Source organism: Marmota monax, unplaced genomic scaffold (assembly GCF_021218885.2).
Source record: "Marmota monax isolate L192 unplaced genomic scaffold, Marmota_monax_Labrador192_F-V1.1 WCK01_AAM20220418_F8-fsc00090, whole genome shotgun sequence".
In the NCBI taxonomy this organism is placed as follows: Eukaryota; Metazoa; Chordata; class Mammalia; order Rodentia; family Sciuridae; genus Marmota; species Marmota monax.
Genome location: NW_026695219.1, coordinates 3,399,006 through 3,421,789, shown reverse-complemented (window position 1 = coordinate 3,421,789; position 22,784 = coordinate 3,399,006). Strand labels below are relative to the sequence as shown.

At 36.9% G+C, this 22,784-nt stretch overlaps 1 protein-coding gene across 1 annotated transcript in view; it reads right to left on the bottom strand.

The window, feature by feature from the left end:
* Positions 1-22,784, bottom strand: part of Wdr64 (WD repeat domain 64) — a 135,580-nt gene that overhangs the window by 35,158 nt on the left and 77,638 nt on the right. The window contains exons 11-15 of the mRNA XM_046432506.2: positions 14,177-14,303; positions 11,183-11,331; positions 8,571-8,694; positions 2,978-3,153; positions 1,687-1,863 (exon numbers count right to left, since the gene is read on the bottom strand). Coding sequence (XP_046288462.1) covers positions 1,687-1,863; positions 2,978-3,153; positions 8,571-8,694; positions 11,183-11,331; positions 14,177-14,303 — 753 coding nt within the window. The remainder of the gene's footprint in view (positions 1-1,686; positions 1,864-2,977; positions 3,154-8,570; positions 8,695-11,182; positions 11,332-14,176; positions 14,304-22,784) is intronic.

Below are 22,784 nucleotides of genomic sequence, written 5' to 3'. Positions count from 1 at the left end.
ATGTCATTAGGAACAAAGATTTCCAGTGAAACGGAGATATAAAATAAAAACAGCCAAAACCATCTATTCTTAAATTTGAATTGGAAAGATCAGTTTGAGCTCATCATGTATTTTCTCTTAAAAGGTTTTTCTTTGCTCTGTCCAATGAAAAGCTGAAGACCTTTGAAAAGTTATAAAAGCAAGAATCAGACTAGTGGTAAAAGACATCTCAATCCCAGACTATGATTTTTAAATACTATTTCCCACTAAAAAGAAGAAGGGCTTCTTGGAGTAGCTTATAGATCTGGAACAAGAGATACACAGATGAGCCTGGATTTTCTTCTCATACCTGGAAGCTATCCAGAACTTCTGGGATCATGTCAAAAGAAATCCAGACATGATCCAAAGCTCCAACCATGTTGAAAGAGGACAATCTGGGCATCAATAATAGTATGACTAACTGAAACACATCAAAAACATTTAAACTTTTGAGTTGACAATGATACTAAGCAAATAAAATTCACTGGCCACCTTCAGAAGATGCTAGGAAACCTACTCCTTATTTTGAATACTAAAAAAATACAGAGAAAGTTAATTTGCTTTCCTGTATCAATTGTATCTTCACTATAATCAAATATTTGATGAAGGAGGGTTTTTCTTTAAATACACATTTCAGTAATAAAGAAAGCCTAAGGGCAGAGAGGCAACTGGAAATGAAATAATAGCCCTAGGTAATGATCATCAATGGATTCTGACACAAAGTCAACCAGTAGTTCTGTCAGTCTTGATGGAATAATATCATCACAACATACTCCATGATAGAGATTTGTTAAAGAAAAAAACAACAACAAAGTTATATGAAATTAACCAATTTTAATTCCCAGATTGCAGGAAGTTCAGAACCTAAAACGATATCATAAGGATGCAACCAGAAAAACCCAGAAAGTGAGAAAATATGGAAACAAATTATTAGGGGAGAAAAAAGAAAAACCGAAAGGCATTTATATATTAAAACCTATTTAAACTGGGTGGGGTGGTGCACACCTGTAATCCCAGCAGTTTGACAGGTCAAGGCAGAATGAGAGAAAGTTAAAAGCCAGCAACTAACTTAGCAAGAAAGGCCCTAAGCAACTTATCAAGACCCTGTGTCAAAATAAAAAATAAAGAAAAAATCTGGGGATGTAGCTCAGTGGGTAAGTACCCCTGGGTTCCACCCCCTGTACTGGGAAAAAAAATAAAAGTTATTAAATAGATTCTCAACCAAATGAAACTGAGGTGCCTTGTTTTGAACCTTGTTTACTTTAAAACAAAGTAAAATAAAAAAAGGATTTATGAAGACATGTGGGGAATTTGAATACCAAAAGAATATGTGAAGATTTTAAAGACCTTTTGTAAATTATTTTAGAAAATATTTTAGAAAATAGTAGTATTGTAATTTTTGAAAGAGTCATTGTTTAGAAACAGATAACTGAAACATTTAGAGGTAAAATGACATAATGTCTGGAATTGGCTTTAAAATCTGTAGGAGATGATCATAGGAAGATTGGCAAGATTAAAGAAAAAAATGGCCATTCACAGAAAATATTTGAGCTGAGCAATAGTACATAGAAGTTCATTGTATTATTTTATGGACTTTTGTATATATATTATTTATGATTTTCAATAACTAAAAGGAAAAACTAAAAAAAGTTAAAACTTGAAACTTACTTTAGTATGTTGAGAAAATTTTCTCTGAACAACTAACTCAACATCTGGGAAAGGAATATCCATGTTTCTATTTTTAGATAAGGTCTTCAGATGTATAATGTGGTTTCCATCATGTAGGTGAGGCATAGGATCAGGTAGCTCCCATATCACCACAAGGAAAGCATCATCTTCCCTACCCTTTAGTAGAAATTCAGGGAGGGCATAGAAAGTTTAATTAATTGGTTTTACTTTGAGCTACTTTAAAGAATGAAAAATAAAACATATACTGCCGTATCCATCATCCAGCTTTATCAAATCTTAAGCCCTGTGAATCCCTTGCTAATATAGTTCCTCTTTCTTTTCTAAGCTCTTGAAAGGGGAATCTTTGTGACAACAGACATTGTTAGGAAGAGTATCCTGATGACCAATTGTTTTAATAATTGATCAATTGTATTATTCAAAAGAAAGTTGACTTATCCTTGTGCTTTAGAGTATGTTACTAAGAAATTCCTTTCTACAGTACCATTTTGGATTGTGAAGACGACAAAGGAAGAGTATTGAATCAGGGAACTGCTTTACTCCTTGCCCTAGCTAAAAGATTATTAGTCATCTTAATCAATGTTGCTACTGCATGATTGCTTTCCTATTCAAGACTTGTGTGATCTTAGCTTCCAAAAAGAAAATAATAAAGGCAATGAGTCCTTGAATTCTAACTGACAGGGTAAGATCCACTCAGCAAGGATAAATGATGTAGCCTTCATTTTAAATGTGAAGAAGGCATTAGTATTCCTAGGTGGTAATAGAGTCACAGGAAAAATAAATTAGCCTATCTCAATTCTCCCAAAACAGCCCTGAGCAGATTGCATCATTAACCTTAAAATAAACAAAGCAATTTTGGTGACAAATGGAAAAAGTGACTTGAGCATCTCTGAATGCATTATGGGTTATAAGGGACACAGCTTGCTGAGGAGCAGTTCCAGGAGCAATGAATTAATCCCAAAAGAGGATATAAGCAATGTCAGAGGTGGGTAGCTGTATGTAAATTTAACCTTCCTGATACTGGCTTTAGAGGATCTTGACTAACTCTGCAGCAGAAGCTTGATGGACAGGATACTGTGCCTGGACAGCTGTTCTTTCTGCTTTTTTGCTTGGACCTGGACACAGTTAATTAGCAGTCTCACAGAAAGTCTAATAGATAAACACTATATTCAGTTGGCTGACCGGGGAGGAATTACATGATATTATTCACTAAGAACTTTGGTTCTCCCAAGAAGATCACCTATAGCACAAATACAAAAATATAACCATAAACCTGGATCATTTTGATAGTTCCACTGAGCTCCAAGGCAAGGATCAAGTACTGGCGTTTTTCCTGAGTTTTGAGAAAAATCAGGCGTTTCAGCCAATGCTTTTCCTCTTTCCAGTCTTTCCCTTCTGGCAACGCTTTCATCTCTTGCCCACTGCCGAAGTCCCAGATTTTAACTGTCCCTGAGCACACAAGGAAAAGACTACATGAATAACATAATTTGTGGAAAGCTTGGCTTTTAACTCAGAGCAAACTGATCTGATTGAAAGCTGTCTGCCAACAATTTATCCTACATTTATTTCTTACTAAGATTGATAAGTGAAGTTCCCCAGGCTTGCTGTGCATGAAATATATTTCTGTATGCCTTGATTTGTCACAGGCTGATAAAACCCCAATAGGATCAGGCAGAGTCTCTAAATTTATGACCGTTTTTATTATGGTTTGGAGAAGTGCCCCCCCCCCCAAGGCCCATGTGTTGAAGACTTGGTCTCCAGCTATGCTACTGGGAAGTGGTGGAACCTTTAGGAGATGGGGTCTGGGGAAAGGAAGTTAAGTCACTGAAGGAGTGCCATTGAGGGAGACTGTGGGACTCTGGACCCTTTTGATCACTCTTTTTCACTTCCTGGATGCCATGTTCCTGCCATGATGTCAGCTCTTTCACCACAGTCCCAATCAAGCAACCATGGACTGAAAGTCTCCTAAACTACAAGCCAAAACAAAACCTTCCTCCATATAGGTTAATTATTTCAGGTGTTTGTTACAGTAACAGAAAGCTGTTTTCTTTGAAACCCTTAGACTCTTCTATTTGAGTTTACTTTCTTTTCTGTTGATTCTCCCCATGCTTTTTTTTTTACGATACGACTTTTTCATTGTGGTAAAATTTACATATAATGAAATTCACATCCATAAAAATATAATTTTAGGAGTTTTGACAAATATATCCCTCATGAAACTAATGTCTAAACTATGAAATGGAATATTCCATCCCCCAAGGAAATTATTCCCTGTGCTTTGCAATTCATCCTTACTCTCGTAGGCAGCTACTATTAGTTTTTCTTTTTTTTTCCTTTAATTTTTATTGTTGGCTGTTCAAAACATTACATAGTTCTTGATATATCATATTTCACACTTTGATTCAAGTGGGTTACGAACTCCCATTTTTACCCCATATACAGATTGTAGAATCACATCAGTTACACATCCATTGATTTACATATTGCCATACTAATGTCTGTTGTATTCTGCTGCCTTTCCTATCCTCTACTATCCCCCCTCCCCTCCCCTCCCCTCCCCTCTTCTCTCTCTACCCCCTCTACTGTCATTCATTTCTCCCCCTTATATTATTTTTCCCTTTCCCCTCACTTCCTCTTGTATGTAATTTTGTGTAACCCTGAGGGTCTCCTTCCATTTCCATGCAATTTCCCTTCTCTCTCCCTTTCCCTCCCACCTCTCATCCCTGTTTAATGTTAATCTTCTTCTCATGCTCTTCGACCTTACTCTGTTCTTAATTACTCTCCTTATATCAAAGAAGACATTTGGCATTTGTTTTTTAGGGATTGGCTAGCTTCACTTAGCATAATCTGCTCTAATGCCATCCATTTCCCTGCAAGTTCTATGATTTTGTCATTTTTTAATGCAGAGTAATACTCCATTGTGTATAAATGCCACATTTTTTTTATCCATTCGTCTATTGAAGGGCATCTAGGTTGGTTCCACAGTCTTGCTATTGTGAATTGAGCTGCTATGAACATCGATGTAGCAGTGTCCCTGTAGCATGCTCTTTTTAGGTCTTTAGGGAATAGACCTAGAAGGGGAATAGCTGGGTCAAATGGTGGCTCCATTCCCAGCTTTCCAAGAAATCTCCATACTGCTTTCCAAATTGGCTGCACCAATTTGCAGTCCCACCAGCAATGTACAAGTGTACCCTTTTCCCCACATCCTCGCCAGCACTTGTTGTTGTTTGACTTCATAATGGCTGCCAATCTAACTGGAGTGAGATGGTATCTTAGGGTGGTATTGATTTGCATTTCTCTGACTGCTAGAGATGGTGAGCATTTTTTCATGTACTTGTTTTTTTTTAATTGGTTGTTCAAAACATTACAAAGCTCATGACATATCATCTTCCATACATTTGATTCAAGTGGGTTATGAACTCCCATTTTTTACCCCAAATACAAGTTGCAGAATCACATCGGTTACACATCCACATTTTTACATAATACCATATTAATGACTGTTGTATTCTGCTACCTTTCCTATCCCCTACTATCCCCCCTCCCCTTCCCTCTCATCTTCCCTCTCTACCCCATCTGCTGTTGTTTAATTCTCTCCCTTGTTTGTTTTTTTCCCCCTTTCCCCTCAAAAACTCTTATATGTAATTTTGTGTAACAATGAGGGTCTCCTTCCATTTCCATACAGTTTCCCTTCTCTCTCCCTTTCTCTCCCCCCACTCGTCTCTGTTTAATGTTAATCTTTTCCTCATGCTCTTCTTCCCTGTTCTGATCTTAGTTACTCTCTTTATATCAAAGAAGACATTTGGCATTTGTTTTTTAAGGATTGGCTAGCTTCACTTAGCATAATCTGCTCTAATGCCATCCATTTCCCTGCAAAATCCATGATTTTGTCATTTTTTAGTGCTGCGTAATACTCCATTGTGTATAAATGCCACAGTTTTTTAATACATTCATCTATTGAAGGGCATCTAGGTTGATTCCAAAGTCTAGCTATTGTGAATTGTGCTGCTATGATCACTGATGTGGCAGTATCCCTATAGTAGGCTCTTTTAAGGTCCTCAGGGAATAGACCGAGAAGGGCGATAGCTGGGTCAAATGGTGGTTCCATTCCCAGCTTTCCTAGGAATCTCCATACTGCTTTCCATATTGGCCGCACCAATTTGCAGTTCCACCAGCAATGTACAAGTGTACCCTTTTCCCACATCCTCGCCAGCACTTATTGTTGCTTGACTTCATAATGGCTGCCAATCTTACTGGAGTGAGATGGTATCTTAGGGTGGTTTTGATTTGCATTTCTCTGACTGCTAGAGATGGTGAGCATTTTTTCATGTACTTATTGATTGATTGTATGTCCTCCTCTGAGAAGTGTCTGTTCAGGTCCTTGGCCCATTTGTTGATAGGGTTGTTTGTTCTCTTATTGTCTAATTTTTTGAGTTCTTTGTATATTCTGGATATTAGGGCTCTATCTGAAGTGTGAGGAGTAAAGATTTGTTCCCAGGATGTAGGCTCCCTATTTACCTCTCTTATTGTTTCTTTTGCTGAGAAAAAACTTTTTAGTTTAAGTAACTCTTATTAAAAAAAGGTCTTAAAGAAAGCTCCCTCATCCCTTCCACCATGTTGGGGACAAAAAGTTAGCATCTATGAATCAGGAAGTGGGTCCTCACCAAACAAAAAAATCTGCCAAGGCCTTGATCTTGGACTTCCCAGCCTTCAAAATTGTGAGAAATAAATTTCTAATATTTATAAGCCAATCTATGGGATTTTGTTATATAAGCTCAAACAATTTCTGTATGATCAGCTTTGTTCATTTGATTTAGGGATGAAGGAGCCAGAAGGGATGATAATCAGTGTAGTGTTGAATGCCTATTTCTAATTTATTACTATGTAGCAAATTATCTTCCCAATGGGCTCTTACGGTGGTCACCACAGTTTAGAGTCCATTGGACTTGCCTTCTTGGCACTTTTCCTCCCTTCCTTTAACCCTACCACCTACCTCTTCCTATCTCTCTAGCTCTTATTCCCCAGCTGTAATCCTCTTGGATATCCAGAAGGTTTTCCCTGTCTATTTTCCTTCCCCGATCAGTGATAGTCAAACCTTATCATTTGTTCACTAACAACATTGAACATTGATTAATGTTCAGGCCCTACAGGCCCTGTACTGTGGGAGGACCTTTGGATATAAAATGAATAGTCCTTGAGGAGTTTATGGTTTCATAGGAAAATGGTCATACAAACAATTAAGAACTTATCATGTTTTCCTTCATTCCTGGCTTAGGCATAACCACAGTCCCATGGCCCAGATTTCCTTCTACCTTGGGATATGGGCCATCAGATTTAGTAATGCAGAGAGCAGGCAGAGGTATAACTCTTCCCTAAGTGGTGGTTGGGGCAATAGTGAGAAGCAACTGATGGCTCGTGGGCAGAGGTCCATAGGGAGTCAAGGAATCCTACTTTCTGAGTTGTCCTAGATGGAGAATCCTTGTCAATTTAATTAATATACCTCTGTGAAAGAGAAATTGCCAATATTTAAAAGAATCTTAGATTGGGGGGGGGACACACTGAATTGACTATGCCCTGCAGTCCTGATGTGTCAGGTTCTGACCAATCACTGCATTCCTTGTGGCTTGGTCGGAGACTGGCTTGGATAGCAAGAAGGTCTTCTTTGTGGGTGTGCCCCTAAGGTTGAGTTACACTCACCTGTTCCCTTGTAGTCCTTCCCCTTCTGTCCTACTATGGATAGAAGGAGAGCTAGAGAAGCCATCCTGAAGCTTGTGTAAAGGTAAATTGTGTTTGTGTTTTATTTTATATCCCTGCAAATTCATAGGAGCAATCTTAGTTCAGATGCCCATGCTGGTCAGGGTGGCATTATAGGACTAATGAACGTGGGTGCATGAAAATACTATGACTCTCTGTCAGATATTGAGTTGCTTGATCCTTATGCCTGATAATAATTGTGTATGTCATTCAGAATTTCTATTATTACCAAGTTTTCTATGTATGTAGGGTAAGCTTATGGCTTATTCACACTGCTTTCTTATGTACTGTTCCATATGAAAACCAGTTGCATTTATTCATACCTCATTGTCTCAGCATTAATGATTGTTATTTCATGCTGGTTATCTTCTGCTCACTTTCAAAAATCAAACTTTCCCATTAGATTACTTACTTAGTCCATCAATTGGCTTGTAAATAAGCATTTGTTTAGTAAATATGTCCCTAGAATCAACACATTCTGAGTTGCACATTCAGTTGGCCATGCACATAAAGCACACTTTTGTGGGAATTCAGAACAAGGTAAGATGAAAGGTGGGGCAGTCAGTAGCTTTCTAGTTCCTAGAAATTCTATGCAGTGCTCCACAGCTTGAGAAACACAAAATAAAATTTCACATCAGGAGCCTGACATTTTCCTAAGTTTGACATGGCATATGCCCTCAAGGAGTTTAGACATAGAAATAAGTTCAATATAAAATTCTAGGCATGCTATGCCAAGGTTGGTCGGATATTTTCTGGTCCAAAAAATTGGATCTAATGTCTGGTTTTAGCTGATAGTACCCAAAAAATAGGATAGAATGAGTCAGTACAACACAGATACTTTCTACCAAAGATTAAATGAGATGCTGTATGTGACAGACTTTTGAATTAGTTACAGCACTATACAAATGCAATATTATTTTTAACATCAATATCAAGACATGTCTATTACACATAAGAGACTCTATCATTGTTCATTGGGGCAGAGAAAACTCTGGCACGTTTACACGTTCCAGCCTGATTCATGTTCTTTCTTCAACCCCTAAAACTTGTATTCCTAGCACAAATTCTCAAGACATTAAGCAGGGAGGCCATATTCTGGATATTAGTCTGACCATTATATGCTCCTGTGGCAAAAAAATATCCACTTTCGTCAACAGCTGCCGAAGTCACTTCAATACTGAAGCCATGAGGGTCTAGAATCTGGTATATTTGGAGGCCTGTCTCAAGTTCCCATACCTATAGAAAAGAATGACAACCACAAAATCAAGTAACCCAATACATATGCTTTTCAATTCTTAACAAAATTTTACCATATTCAAGACAGCCTCCAAATTTGTACTCTGCGTTTCTCCAACCTTTCCCAATCCTCTGCCCTAAGGGCTGGTTTGATCAAAGAATGTTGGTTTGCTCTGAATAATGCAGAGCTATTTAAATGTTATTATGCTGTCATGGAGTATGCCCGCTATAAATGTAGATGGCAGAGGCAGCCTGCGGCTTCCATTTCAGGCAGTCTCTGGCTGCGGGGAAAGTAGTCAGTTGTTACTTGCTTTAGTTTGGGTTTTCAGTTTCCCCCAAAGGCTCATCTGTTAAAGGCTTAGTCCCCAGGGTAGGTGTTATTGGGAGGTAATGGGACCTAGTGGGAGGTTTTCAGTCTTTGGGAATGTGCCTTGAAATGGATCTTAGGACATGGACCCTCCTCTTCCTTTCTCTTGCTTTTTGGTGTCCATGAGGTGAGCAGTTTGCTCTACCTTGCACTCCTCCCATGGATGCTGCTTCACCCCAGTCCCAAAAGCAATGGGGCCAACCTACCTTTGGACTGGAACCTCCAAAACCATGAGCCAAAATAAACCTTCCCTCTTTATAAGTTGGCTGTTTCAGGTATTTTGTTATAGCAATAGATAGCTGATTGACACATTACTGTAAATGTGAAGTAAGGTTAGCAGCAAAATAAAGATGTAACAAAAGCAAGGCAGACAAAAAGATCAAATTGGATGTATTCCTGTGACATACATCCAAATGAGGCAGGGATCAGGGGACAGAATATGTGAACAGCTTGCTATGTGAGAGACTCCTAAGGAAAGAGCTCGCTAATTGTTTCAAGTAGTTCTCTAACTAGAGACACAAACCTAGAGGGAGAGGCAAAGAGAGAGAAGGGTAGGGCAAGACTCAGAGGGGTCCATCTGTGAAATTAGGCTGGAGGTAATTAGAAAATCCAGAAATGTGTCAAAATTCATCTTTACCTTTCTTTGGTAACATAGAAGAAGCTAGAAACCTATATTTGTAGACTTGCTCTCTGAATTTCTCCCCCTTGTAAATCAAACTTCCAACCAAATTACAAAATTTAGCTAGCAGTACTAGGTGATCACACTTGAGATTTTGGGGGGTGGGCAACTATACAAAGGGTCAGAGATGGGAAAGTGTATTTTTCCTCCAGGGAAAGAGAGCTGTTACAGTTAAGTGATGGGACCATGTGAGGAGATGTAACTGATGAAATAGTCTGAGAGCCAGAAAATGGAGAGCCACTGGCTGAGAAGTAGTACAGCCAGGATTTGAATAAAGTCACCCTGGTCCTACAGCTCATGTTCTCGACCTCTGAGTGTCCCTGGGTATAGACAAGGTCTTCAAAGGAAAAAGAAAAATCTTGGTCACTGCATGAATGGGTTTTAGGTCATCCATCTCCAGCCTAAAGTACAGTCCCTCTCCACCCAATCAGGTATACACTCTACCTAGATGAATTCCTTTTCTCTCTTTCGTCCCGCACAGGGAGGACAGTTTCCCCTTAAGAGGCCATTATTGTAGGAGAGCAGAACAGATCTTAGTTTTACTTTTTGTCTAGTTACTTTCTTTTAAAATTATCCTAAGTGATGATTAACTAACTGCACTCAGGAGCTCCTTTAGTGGTGTGAAAATTTCCAGCAGATGTGCACAAAATATCAAAAATTGAGAGGGAATTTGAAGGGTTTCTTGAGGAATGCATTTTACCAGTTCATGTGTCTCTCTCCTCTTAGAGAATATGTGTGAAATACCTGTTGCAAAAAACTCTAGCTATTGATGCCAGGCAATAGCAGTGGTTACTGACAGACACGGTTAGCACAGCCAGGTATCCCAGCCTCTGCACACAGCAGCAGTGGAACTACCGGGGTGGAGCATAAAAGTCAAGAGGATTTACATCAGGCAAACCTGGGTTCATATCCCAATCCTCATGTTTACTAACTATATTATCTGGGGGAAGTCACTTCAGCTCTGAGCTGAACTTCCTTAAAATGGAAGTTTTCATCTGTCCACAGAGAGCTTTCATGAATTAAATGAAATCATGGACAATATGCTCTTGGCATCCTCCTATAGGGATCATAGAAACATATATCAATTTTCTTTCCTTCCTTCTCAGCATGCACTGTCTACTCACAGCTCAACTGTGAATGGAAAAAATGGAATCAGGCTAGTTTTCCCTCCTTGATATATTTCCTTTTCCATTTCTAAAACGATAGTGAAAGTAGCTTTATTTATTCAAATAAGCATGTGACTTGGTAGCAAGCAATATGAGCTGGCTTAAAATGCTTGTTTTTCGTGTATTCATTAAAGCTTAAAAGGAGTTCCAATGTGCAATCTCATCATATGCACCACTACATTTACTTAGTCATGCAGTGATTTATATAATCACACAAAGCAGAGAAAATTCCATTTGCTCTGCCTTTATCTATTGAAAGAGCCAATATATACTCACCTTAATTATGGATTCAGAACAGATAGTGAGTACTTGGGCAAAATATGTGTTATAAAGTATGACGTTGATTTCTCGATCATGAGTGTGAGGAACCTGTTTTGTATCCTGTATCATCTTAGTTAAAGGATACATATCTATAACACTTGATCCTGAAACAGAAGTAAGCATCTCATAAGTACTCAATATTAGACCTTTGGAATTTACCCAACCACAATCAGTGAGATTAATAATATCAACACCCAGGAAATTTAAGAAGGTGAAAATATATCCAATTACTCTACAACATTTTTGACAAATAAAGCATTTATTTTGAACTTCATTATTTTTCAAGTGCAGGTCACTTGGACTTCACTGACATACCTTTGCTAGTGATCCCCAATTAAAGCTTAAAAGGAGTTCCAATGTACAATCTCATCATATGCACCACATTTACTTAGTCATGCGATGATTTATGTAATCACACAAAGAAGAGAAAATTACATTTGCTCTGCCTTTATCTTTCAAAAGAGCCGATATGTACTCACCTTAATTATGGATTCAGAACAGATAGCGTTTTATAGTACACTTTTTCCTTTCTCTATCATGCCTACTAATGTCCCTTCATTTGGTGCACAGCAGTGATGGGAATGACCAACTTTCTGCTGAAGGTGAACTTCTAATAAGTGGTTGAAATTAGTGTTAGAGAGTCCTTTTCAACCAACAAATGATAAATAACTCCGTGAGTGCGATCTTACTAAATATAATGAATGGGAATAATTGTAAGCCGGTGCTTGCAATATCGGTAAGAAAGGTTAATTTCCAAAATGACATAGTGACAGATGCAGTTAGTATGGTCATGAGATGGAGAACAGGGATTCTTGCACTTTTAAGAGGGCATTTGGTTTGGTTTTATAGCTGTACTATAAATTTCAAGTATTGACTCTCAAAATCAACTAATGGTATGTTCTGTTTTAGTGTAATATCTAGAAATATTAATAACAATATCAAAGCATCCTGTCATTAAAATAAATATAAAACTTCTTCCCCATTTTATTGAGGTAGAGATTAAGTTACCAACAGCAGACTTATTTTTCATTTAATTTTTCAAATCTTTCCAAAGAAATCTCCACTTTAAAAGTTTTAGCAGGAGTTACTAAACACTTTCCTAAGGTGCTTACATTTTAAGAAAAAAAATCTGTTTATGTGTGAAGAAAGACTGAAATGGTTCATCTGGAAATATTTCTCAATTCGAATACTTCAATATGGAAATGTGAGAGGCATATGGTAACCAGATAATCAAACCACATTTGGAACTTCTTGGTAGATCTCTTAACATTACACTGACAATAACTAACTTTATTTAAAATTCACAGCAACAAAGCTAGATATGCTTATGGACATGGGGCAATTTTCTACTTTTTTGGTTGGTTGTACTACAACTATGGAATCAATGCAGTACAGAGAATGAATGTGGATTTAGGAGTCAGAAGCTTTAAGATCAAATTATAGTACTATATTTTAGCCTTCATCAGTTGAACTGAACTGTTTGAGATTATCTTGCTATTTACAAAATAAAAAGTTAATAATTTCCATTTCATATGGAATTGCATAAAGTAAAAAAAAGTATACCAGTTGTCATTGCCTTAATAAGAATGATAATGATAATGACAGTGCCAGTAACAACATATTCTGCAAAGCATTTCCAGAATGTGGTACTGCTGTCATTGTAGCTTAGAAGACTACTATATAGGGAAGCTTCATGTGAATCAAGCATGAATTAATAAGTTTCATGTAATTCTTATGTCAAGTTCATGGCTATAGTCAACACATGCAGTTTTAGTGGCTAAGCAATACACACAGAGTTCTGTTTTTACAAGCAGACATACTACCAAAATTATATAAAATTAGGAAGAATCTTGATTTTTCTTTTCTTCCTTCTTTTATGTTGGTATATTATACTCTGATTTGAAACTTAGTAGTTACTCTGATGATAAATGGGATGGAAATGCCAAATCCAATAGTCAAACATGGAAGTTGGGACACTAAGAAAATTTGCCAGCAGTTTTTAGAGGAGGTCATATAAAAGAGGGGTGCTTACAACTGGAAATAAGTTCTCTTTTATGAGGTGAAAAATTACTTATCCAGCATGAAGTGCTAGGTCACTCCTAATCCAGAGAGGAAAAATCAACACAAAGGTTAAAAATAATTATTTTCTCCATCAGAGATAGCACTAGTCATTTCCCTATTTTAATTAATCCCACAGGAACTCAGAGCAGGTGGTCAGTGAGAATATGCTTAGGAAATGTAATTCTGGCTTAGTGTTCCAGAAGGAAGTACTACTATTAATATCATTCATTTTTTTTTCTTCTAAAGCCTAAGGGTGCGCAAATGAACAGTGTTCAACCTAAATGCCTAACAGGGTACCTTGTCTCTTTAGTGTGTCTAAGGGGGCACAATAAAAATTGGTGACAAATCTGTTGGCATCAGCACTGGATCCTAGTTTCTCTTTCCACTGCTCTTTGTTTAGAAGCAAAGGCAGCTGGGAGGGTCTGTATCCTTTTTGAGTAACTGGGTGCTACCAGAATTCATGGGGCCAAATTGCCTCACTGTGGAAAAGGGGCTAATGCTGGTGCATGCTGGGGTCACCATTCTAAGACAGGATCATGTTCCTGTTACCCAAAGTCAAAACGGAGCTGAATATGGGAGCTGGATTTCCCCTAGATGTAGCAACAATTTACAGTCCTCTTTGCTGTTTCACACAGGCTATGTGTTCTTAGCTTCGAGGATTTAAAGAACTAATCTGGTATATTCAGGAAAGTGCAGTTACACATTTCATCCATCTACCAATATAACAATAAGAAAAAAATGGAATTAAAAGAAATATCTACTGTGGTAAATGATGGTTGGTTATTTCCCCTTCTCATCTTTTTCCATAGTAAGTGCTCAAGTGTTAATGTTTTTAAAGGTTAAAAATCAAGGCATGAGTTTTATTTGCCTGTGTTTGGGTACGCTTACCTGCAATAAGCATGCCATGATTGGTATCATATATCATAGAATAAATCTGCATGTCTCCTGGTCCTCCCTGGCTGTCATGGAAGACTTGTAACAGGGAGAGAGTCTGTATATCCCACACCCTGAAAACCTGGGGGAATAAAGCACAGAATTCACCATTGTTTATACTTTGTCTTTCTCACTCAAGACATTTAGGGAAAGCATTTTCAGAGTCTGCAAAGTCTGCAGGGAAATACAATTTATTTCATGAGCACACATTTGCAAAGCTCCAATTTGGTTCTTGGTTCATTTATTGTTCATTAATATCAGAGGAAAAGAACAACAGTGATTAAAGCCCTGCTCAGAATTATACCTGAGGAAGGGACTTTTTCTATTGTTATAGTGGGGAGGGGAGAATAGTATTTTTACTATTTAAAAATGTGGAGAAATAATAATAGACAGATCATAACTTACTGTTGAATTGAAGCCACATTTCTTTTTTTGCCATGAATAAGAAAATAGGGAGACTCATAGTTTAGGTGGGAGGCTTCAAATTGTTCTTTCGTGATTTATAAAGATGGGAACATCTTACTAAGTGAGGTTTCTAAGAACCTCTCGTTCCCCGTGTACAGAGATGTAAGAATTATGGAAAGTAGTTTTTAGAGATGATATAAATAGAGTAAGAAAATAGGGAATTGGTTTATTGCTCTGCTTTGAGAGGGGACAGAAAACTATACAATAATTCAAATAAAACTTGAGTTCAGAAAACTAGGTCAAGTTTACATTTTGTCACCTGAAATAACTGGTCTTAGCCTTCTTCATTATGCTGTGTTTTTTTTCTAGTAAGTTATAGTGTAACAGAATTTCAGAAATAAGTGTGCTTTGATCAAAGATTACATTCCTTGACATGCATTAGCTCTAAATAAAATTTTTATATCATAGCAATTACTGTTAACCAATTAAATTAGACTATGAATAGCTTTGGACTTTTGTGGGGTTATTTCCATTATAAGTGGAAAATGTTGCAAGTAAAAATATACTTAATATACTTGATCTACTGAATATCACAGCTTGGCCTACCTTACCTTGAATGTACTCAGAATACTTACATTAGCTTACAATTGGACAAAATTATTTAACACAAATCCCTGTTTATAATAGAGTGGTTGAATATCTCATATAATTTACTAAATACTGTACAGAAAGTGAAAACCACAACGGTAGGTATGCTTTTATATAATTATAAAATTTAAAAATCATAAACTATTGTAAGTTGGAGATCATTTATATTTGTTGAGTAAATGAGTGATTATTCTCAGAACTATGTATCAAACTCTGAGAATTAATTTTGTTAACAAAGATACTAACTTCTAATTTGAGGCCCTTAAAACTGAGTTAACTGAGTTGAAATCTTCACTACTGATAAAACAGATTGGTTCTTATATGTAAGAACACAAAATTGTTGAAGTCGGGTGATTTAAGGATATTTTACCCAAATATGTATCCTTTGTATGTTAATATTACTAAAATAGGATTTATTTCCTTTGTCATAGTAAAATAATGCAAATATACAGAGAAGATAGAACATTGAACTTTTCAGTCTTTTGTATGAAAAAGTAAGCAAGTATAAAGGACTACCTATGATTTTAGGTTCAGAACCTAGAATGAAGAACAGCAGGAGATAGAGGCAAAAAAAGCAAATTCAAGGAGTGTCAAAGAAACTTCTCTCTTTTCATTTTGTTTCTGATTTTATTGCTTTAACTGAGATAGTCCAAAGTGGGCATCTTTTTGCTGTGTGTGCATACACTCTGAATTGTAGTTGTTGGAAACAAGAGAATAGGCAAAAAAAAAAATTGGGTTTTCATTCTAATCTATCATTTAAACTTCTTGGGTCTCAATTTTCTTGTTTCTAGAATGAACATAAAGATACCAGTACCCTCTGCCTCTATTCAACCAAAGCAATAATCACAAAGACACAAAGGGTAAAATAAAACAAAACATTCAAACATTCATTAGCAAGCTAAGACGTAATGCATTCATACAGTAGAATACCATATAAACTTCAAAATACAGTGTTGAGGAAAAAAAGAAGAGATTTCAATAGGAGATACACACACACACACACACACACACACACTTCCATTATATGCCCATTTCTTGTTTATATTAGTATCATGTAGCAATTATAATATGATGACTTACTGAGTAGTCTTGTCTTCTAGACCAGAAGTTACTTAAGGGAGAAACCACATCTTAATAGAATGTCTTATGAATTTCCTTTATTTGGGGTTGGTTATGGGGTATTGGGTCTGTTACTTGCTTATTCTGTCTTGGTCCAAGAGAACTGTACAGTGGCTCAGCACTGCAGAGACACACAATACCTTTTACTAATCTAATTAATCAATGGAACACTTTCAGAAAGCATAATCCATTTTATTCTTAGTTGGTTATAATATATTAGTTCCTTTGGGAGAAAAGAAAGTAATGATATTAATGAGGTTCTAAGGATGCTAGTCATCTTCATTCACTTATCCTGACCAGGGGCTGACAATATTCTTATGGCGGGTATTAGTGTTTAAAAACTTGGGAGAATCCATGTGCAGGCAGGTCATTCCTGAAAGGACTTAGTATATTAGGTAGAGGACAAATAGTTAGAGTCCATTGAAAGAACTATTTGAATGGTAAAATGAACATTATATGATGAAAGAAAATGCATTGTCAGGGAAAGCTGGGAATTGACCTGCCTTCCTAATTTTACCCAATGGCTACAAGAGGTTAATAAGATTGTTTCTTGTTTTTTGGGTTTTTTTGTCCCCAAAGGAATCAAATCAGGTCATTCCATGAATTACATGATTTTTCACAAGAAAAGCTTGAAGATATATGAGATTATGAAACTTGTTTGAGAGTTAACTCTATAGACAAAAGGTATATTTGAAAATTAAGGTTTTAACAGTGCAGTAGAAATGAAAGACATTCAACATTATCTGTTTAGTAAATTTAATGCAAAAATGTATTTATTAAGTTCTTCCAAGTAACTTAATAAGAAAACATTTTAGCAACTTGAAACTAAACTTGTTAATTTTTTAATCTTGTTCTCACATTTTTCCTCTGTGATAATTAGCAAATGGAAAATGAGATGAGGATATCTAACATGTTTTTTAAAAATTAACTTGTGTGCATGTATGAATATGTATTAGCAAATCCCACCATTATATATAATTATAATGGACCCATAAAATATGGAAAACAATTAACTTTTTAATGACAAAATTATTCTATGTATTTTAAGTAGTATGCTACAGCTTGCATCCTGAATGTCTCCAAAGGCTCGTGTGCTACCAGCTTGGTTTCCAGCTTGGTGCTATTGGGAGGTGGAAATTAAACCTTTAAGAGATGGGGCCTAGTGGGAAGTCTTCAGGTCATTGGAGGTGTACCCTTGAAACAAACTGTAGGACTCTGACCACTCCTCACTCTCTTTTACTTCCTGATCAAAAAGGGAACAGCTTTGCTGTATTATTTGCTCCCACTATAACGTACTGCCTCACCACAGGCCCAAAGCAACAGGGCCAATCGATCATGAACTGAAATCTCTAAAACTGTAAGCCAAAATAAACCTTTCTCTTCATAAGTTAATTATCTCAAGTTTTTTGTTATAGTAATGGAAAGTTAACTGATATGCATGGTACAAAAACCAAATTCCTCTTCCCACCTATCACTTCTTCTGGGATCCTCAATACTGCTCTAGAGATAGATTGCCTCAAATGACTCCTGCTTTATCACTTAATATCTGTGTGACTTTGGGAAAATCATTTAGCTTCTCTAAGCCTTAGTTTTCACGTTTCTAAAGGGGGATAAACTAGTACTTATCTCTTAGAATTTTCATGAACATTAAATGAGGTTGCATATATAAACAACCTATATCTCTATTAGGATATATAAATCAACTGAGATTTGCCTCATTCTTTCTAATGGCTACACAGTATTCCATTATATGTTTCATAATTTATTGTACCTAGCTCCTTATTATTGGAAATTAGACTCATTTTCCCCATTTTCTTTTATTAAAGTACATGTAACTTTGTACATGTAACTTTGTAAAATACACTGTTCTGGGTAGCAGTCTAAATATAATTGGGTGATAAACTTTTAGAAATAGAATATTTGTGTCCAAAGATATGAACTTAATGTTCATATCTTTGGACACAAATATTCTATTTTTCTATATTCAATTCTGAAAAAAATTGAAGTTGGTTTCTCTTCATTCTTAGGTCTTGTCATGAAAGATCTGTGGCAGTTATACTTTATTTACTCAACTAGATTGTAGCTCCTTTGGTCAGAGATTATGTCAATATATATAGAGACACAGGGCCTTTCTATTGAGTATTAGGCACTTAGTAGGTCTCATATATTGGTTGGCCCATATTTGCACAGTAGGAAGTCAGGAGTCCTACTATAGCCATGAGCCACAGCCAAGGAACAATGGAGGCTTTTTAGAAGGCCCCGCTGTATGAGAGATAAAGGTTAATGTCAACAGTGGCTGTAGTAAATGTGTGTGTATGTGCGTGCAAACGCAAGGGATCCAAGGAGATCTTTAAGATGGTAATATTTCACTCAGGACATATTTCATTTACATTTAAAAGATAAATGCAATATCTGGGAATGATACAGCCTTGGTCTCCAGCTTGGTGCTATTGGGAGGAGGAAATTAAACCTTTTAGAGATGGGGCCTAGTGGCAAACATGTTTTAGACAAAAGGTCAGAAAGCACAAAGCCATTGGGGAAGAGTTTTGTGAAGCTTAGTATGTCTGAAGGTGGATGAATAGAAACAAAGCTAAAAAGCATTCTGATCCCAAACCATGGAGAAACTTAAAAACTGGAAGAAAAAAAAAAGAATTTGGACTTCATTTGTAAGCTCCCTTTTCTGATCCATAAGAAAGCACTGGCAAGGTTGGAAGTAGGGTTGAGGAGGGCTAATGTGACAGTGTAATATTTGGGTGGTTTGGGGGGTGCAGGGATTGAAGATAGTAGACCACCAATACCTTTCTTAAATGCACCTTCAACTGGAAGCCCCTTGGTGGTCTGAACTAAGGTCATGACTGTGGGATGGAGAATGAGAGATCAAAAAGAGACTGACCCATGGTAGGGGTTGGGGAGAAGAAGGATCAAAAGTGACTTTGAAGGTGGGTCACTGTTCACTGGGAAACAAATGATACAAATAACAATGAAAGGAAAATCAGAAGTCAGAAAAAAGATATGAAATGAAAAGAAATTCAACTATAGATTTGAAGAAATTTTTTTCTTTTAAGAGAGAGAGAGAATTTTTTCTTTTTTTTTTTAATATTTATTTTTTAGTTTTCGGTGGACACAACATCTTTGTATGTGGTGCCGAGGATCGAACCCAGGCCGCACACATGCCAGGCGAGCGTGCTACCACTTGAGCCACATCCCCAGTCCAGAAAAAAATTTTTAAAGATAAATTAGAACTGAATTGTTTACAACTGAGGAAAAGGAACCTTGGTGATCAACATATTTGACATAGGAAGAGAAGCATCGTTGATGAAACAAGGTTCTTGATGGGTCAGGGCTCTGATTAAGAGCATAGAAGAGGAATTTGATTTAGGCAGGAAGAGAACTGCTTGTTTGGAGGCAAGAAAAAAGAGAGAAGGTAAAAACACCAAAAGACTTTGAGATAGACAAGAGGGAAGTTAATACAATGACCTCAAAATGATCAGTTTCTACTGATCAGTCAGGCACAGTGGTACATGCCTGCAATCCCAGTGACTCAGAAGGCTAAGACAGAAGGACCATACATTTGAGACCAACTATGTAACTTATCGAGACAATGTCTCAAAATTAAAAATAAAATAATAAAGGGCTGGGGGTGGAGCTCAGTGATAGAGCACCACCACTGTGTACATTCCCTGGTAATGCAAAAAAAAAAAAAATCAGTAGAAGATGAGGTAGCTTAGAGAGAAAGGAGGGTGGTATCAGCCACTCAAGGACAGCAGGGAAAACTCTGACTTTTACATAGTTTTGATGTTTAGACATCAATGCCATGAGACTCACCGGATTTTTCTAGAAACTGTCACTTTATTCTATGCCATGGACCACATCCATAATCTCTACTTGAGTGGTCAAGATGGTTCAGGACCAGTTGGATAGATCAGCACAAAAATCCTACCACCACAACTAGAGAGAAGAGAGAGCACAAGCCTTCCAGATAATTGTGAATGTGTACTGAGGCCTGGCTCCATACCAGGTGCTGTGTTGCATGCTTGACTTAAATTATCTCAAGTGTCTATTTTAGGATTTTTTGAGTGTTTGACACAAGTAATATACACACAAACATATATTCTCCTTTGTTTGCGAAAAGGAGAAGTTGCCAGTACACAAGATAAATAATTCACTTAGAGATTCACTCTTTCTCTTTGGTGTATCATGGTTCAGACATTTTGCTTTGCATCGTGTTATGGTCATGTATAAATGTACACAAAAGGTATCTATGCAACTTGTTATTTTCACTTTGTAATATATAATGAGTATCTTCCCATGCAAATGAATGAGACTTTTTATTAATACACTAATAAAAAGATTGGGTTCAAAAGATGAGATGCAAGACAAGAGTTGTATGCAAATCTAAGCTACTTTGAAGGATTAGAGTAAAACGATAGAAAATATTTAGTAATAAAATGCAGACAAAAATAAAGTGGCATTATTAATAATAGGAAATAAATGAATTCAGAGGCAAATACATTAAGTCCCAAGAATGCTCAGAGCCTTATTTTTTCTCCAGACACCTTTATCTCTTACAAACACCTTTCACTCCTTTTCTCTCTTATCATTTTTTTTCATCCTTAACATGCCTACAGTCTATGTCCTCTTTAAAGTCTTTAAGAGACCAAAGCAGCCTCTGCCTAAAATTCCCTTCCATCTGCTGGTGTTCAGATTCTCCTTAGGACATTCTCACTTCTTCTAACACACTGCATTTGGGCTCTCCTTCATTTTCTGTGCAGGCTTTTTGCACAATGTTATTATTCCTGTGCTGCTATGAGATTGTTCCCCGCTCTTTTTCTGGCCGAGTGATGTCTGTCATACTATCTCATTTAATTCTCTCTTTAAGGAAGATACTATGTTATGCTCCTTAAGGATCTCAAAGGACTTGCCCAAATTCACAAATAGTTATTTTCAGAGGCAAGAGTTAAATTCAGATTTACCTGATTCTAGAGGTGATTCATTTAGCCATGCTGCCTGGAAGGGAGACTGTAGCATTATCTTTATCTATGAGAATATCTTAGATGTGATTGTGGATAAATGGAAGCCAAGCCTAGGTTGACAGGCTAGGTTGACAATCCATTGTGTTTGCTCTGACCTCAATCACCTGATACCTAATTTCCAAACAGTGCTTTTTTCTCTAAGGCAAACCCCTGTCTAGTCAAGCTTTGCCTTTTCTCAGGTTCCTACATATCACTTCCAAAGTGAAAATTTAAGAAAAAATAGCAACTTCTACGCCCATTTGCAATCTGTTACGAATCACGAAAGCATATATATTTCTCCTCTTCATAGGAAAAAAAAAAACAACCCAGCTTTTTGATAGCTAGATCTGTACTAGAAAAGGTTGCCAATCCTTATTCCTGTGGTTTTGCTAATGAAATGAAAGTAAGTAGCTTTTATATTTGTCTTCACATCTTCCAACATTTATCAGTTCTTCTGGAGCAGTAGATGTGGCCTAGCTGTTCAGCACTTGAGCTCTGCGACTAGACATGTAATTTTAGCAGCTGGCAGACAAATAGTTTTTAACAGTTGGAAGAGAATATAAAATCCTTGTGGAAATACTGCAAAATAGAAGGAAAGATGGGAATCTGTTTTAAACACTTAGGAGAAGGCAGGTAGTTTCCACACAGCTAAACACAGTGATTTGTTTCAGGTTGGTCTGATGAACGCTGATTTATGTGAATTGATCTGAAGGAATGTTAGGTATGAAAAGACTATCTGTTGTTTTGTGTTGTAATCAATGATGACGATGGAGATCTTATTCCGGTGCTGCTGTGAATTATTCCCCTGAAGCTGTAAAGACAGCTTCAGCAAAGACGTGTGTGTATCTTGCTGGGTGTCCTTTCTGCTTCAGTTATTCTTTTGCCAGATTTTCATGGGGTTGGGTCCTCTGGTCACTCGGGCTTTTGCTTTTATGTGAATTTATGCCCATTTCAAAATAATAAATACAGAAGAAAACAGCAGTGATGTTCAATCACTTCACCCCAGTGTTTTTTTCTATTTCTTACAGACATTACCATACTGTTTTCTTATGCATTTATTATTATTTTTCTTGTTTTTCTTCCCCTAGGATCTAAATTTTCCAGGGACATGACCCTCGCCCCACTTGTTGGATGTTCTATCTCTAGATCCCAGAACAGAACCTGATGCTTGAGTAGATACCCCAGAAATAAGTGTTGGCCGAATAATAAAATGAATGAGCTCATTTCATCTTTATAACAACCCTCTAGGCTAAACACTCCTATGTTTTATAAATGAAGAAACCAAATGGAAAGATATTAAGTAATTTGCTCGAATGGAGTTGCCAGGATGGTGAATGAGCATCATCTTAATGTGCCCATTACATTTAGAAGATTTTGGA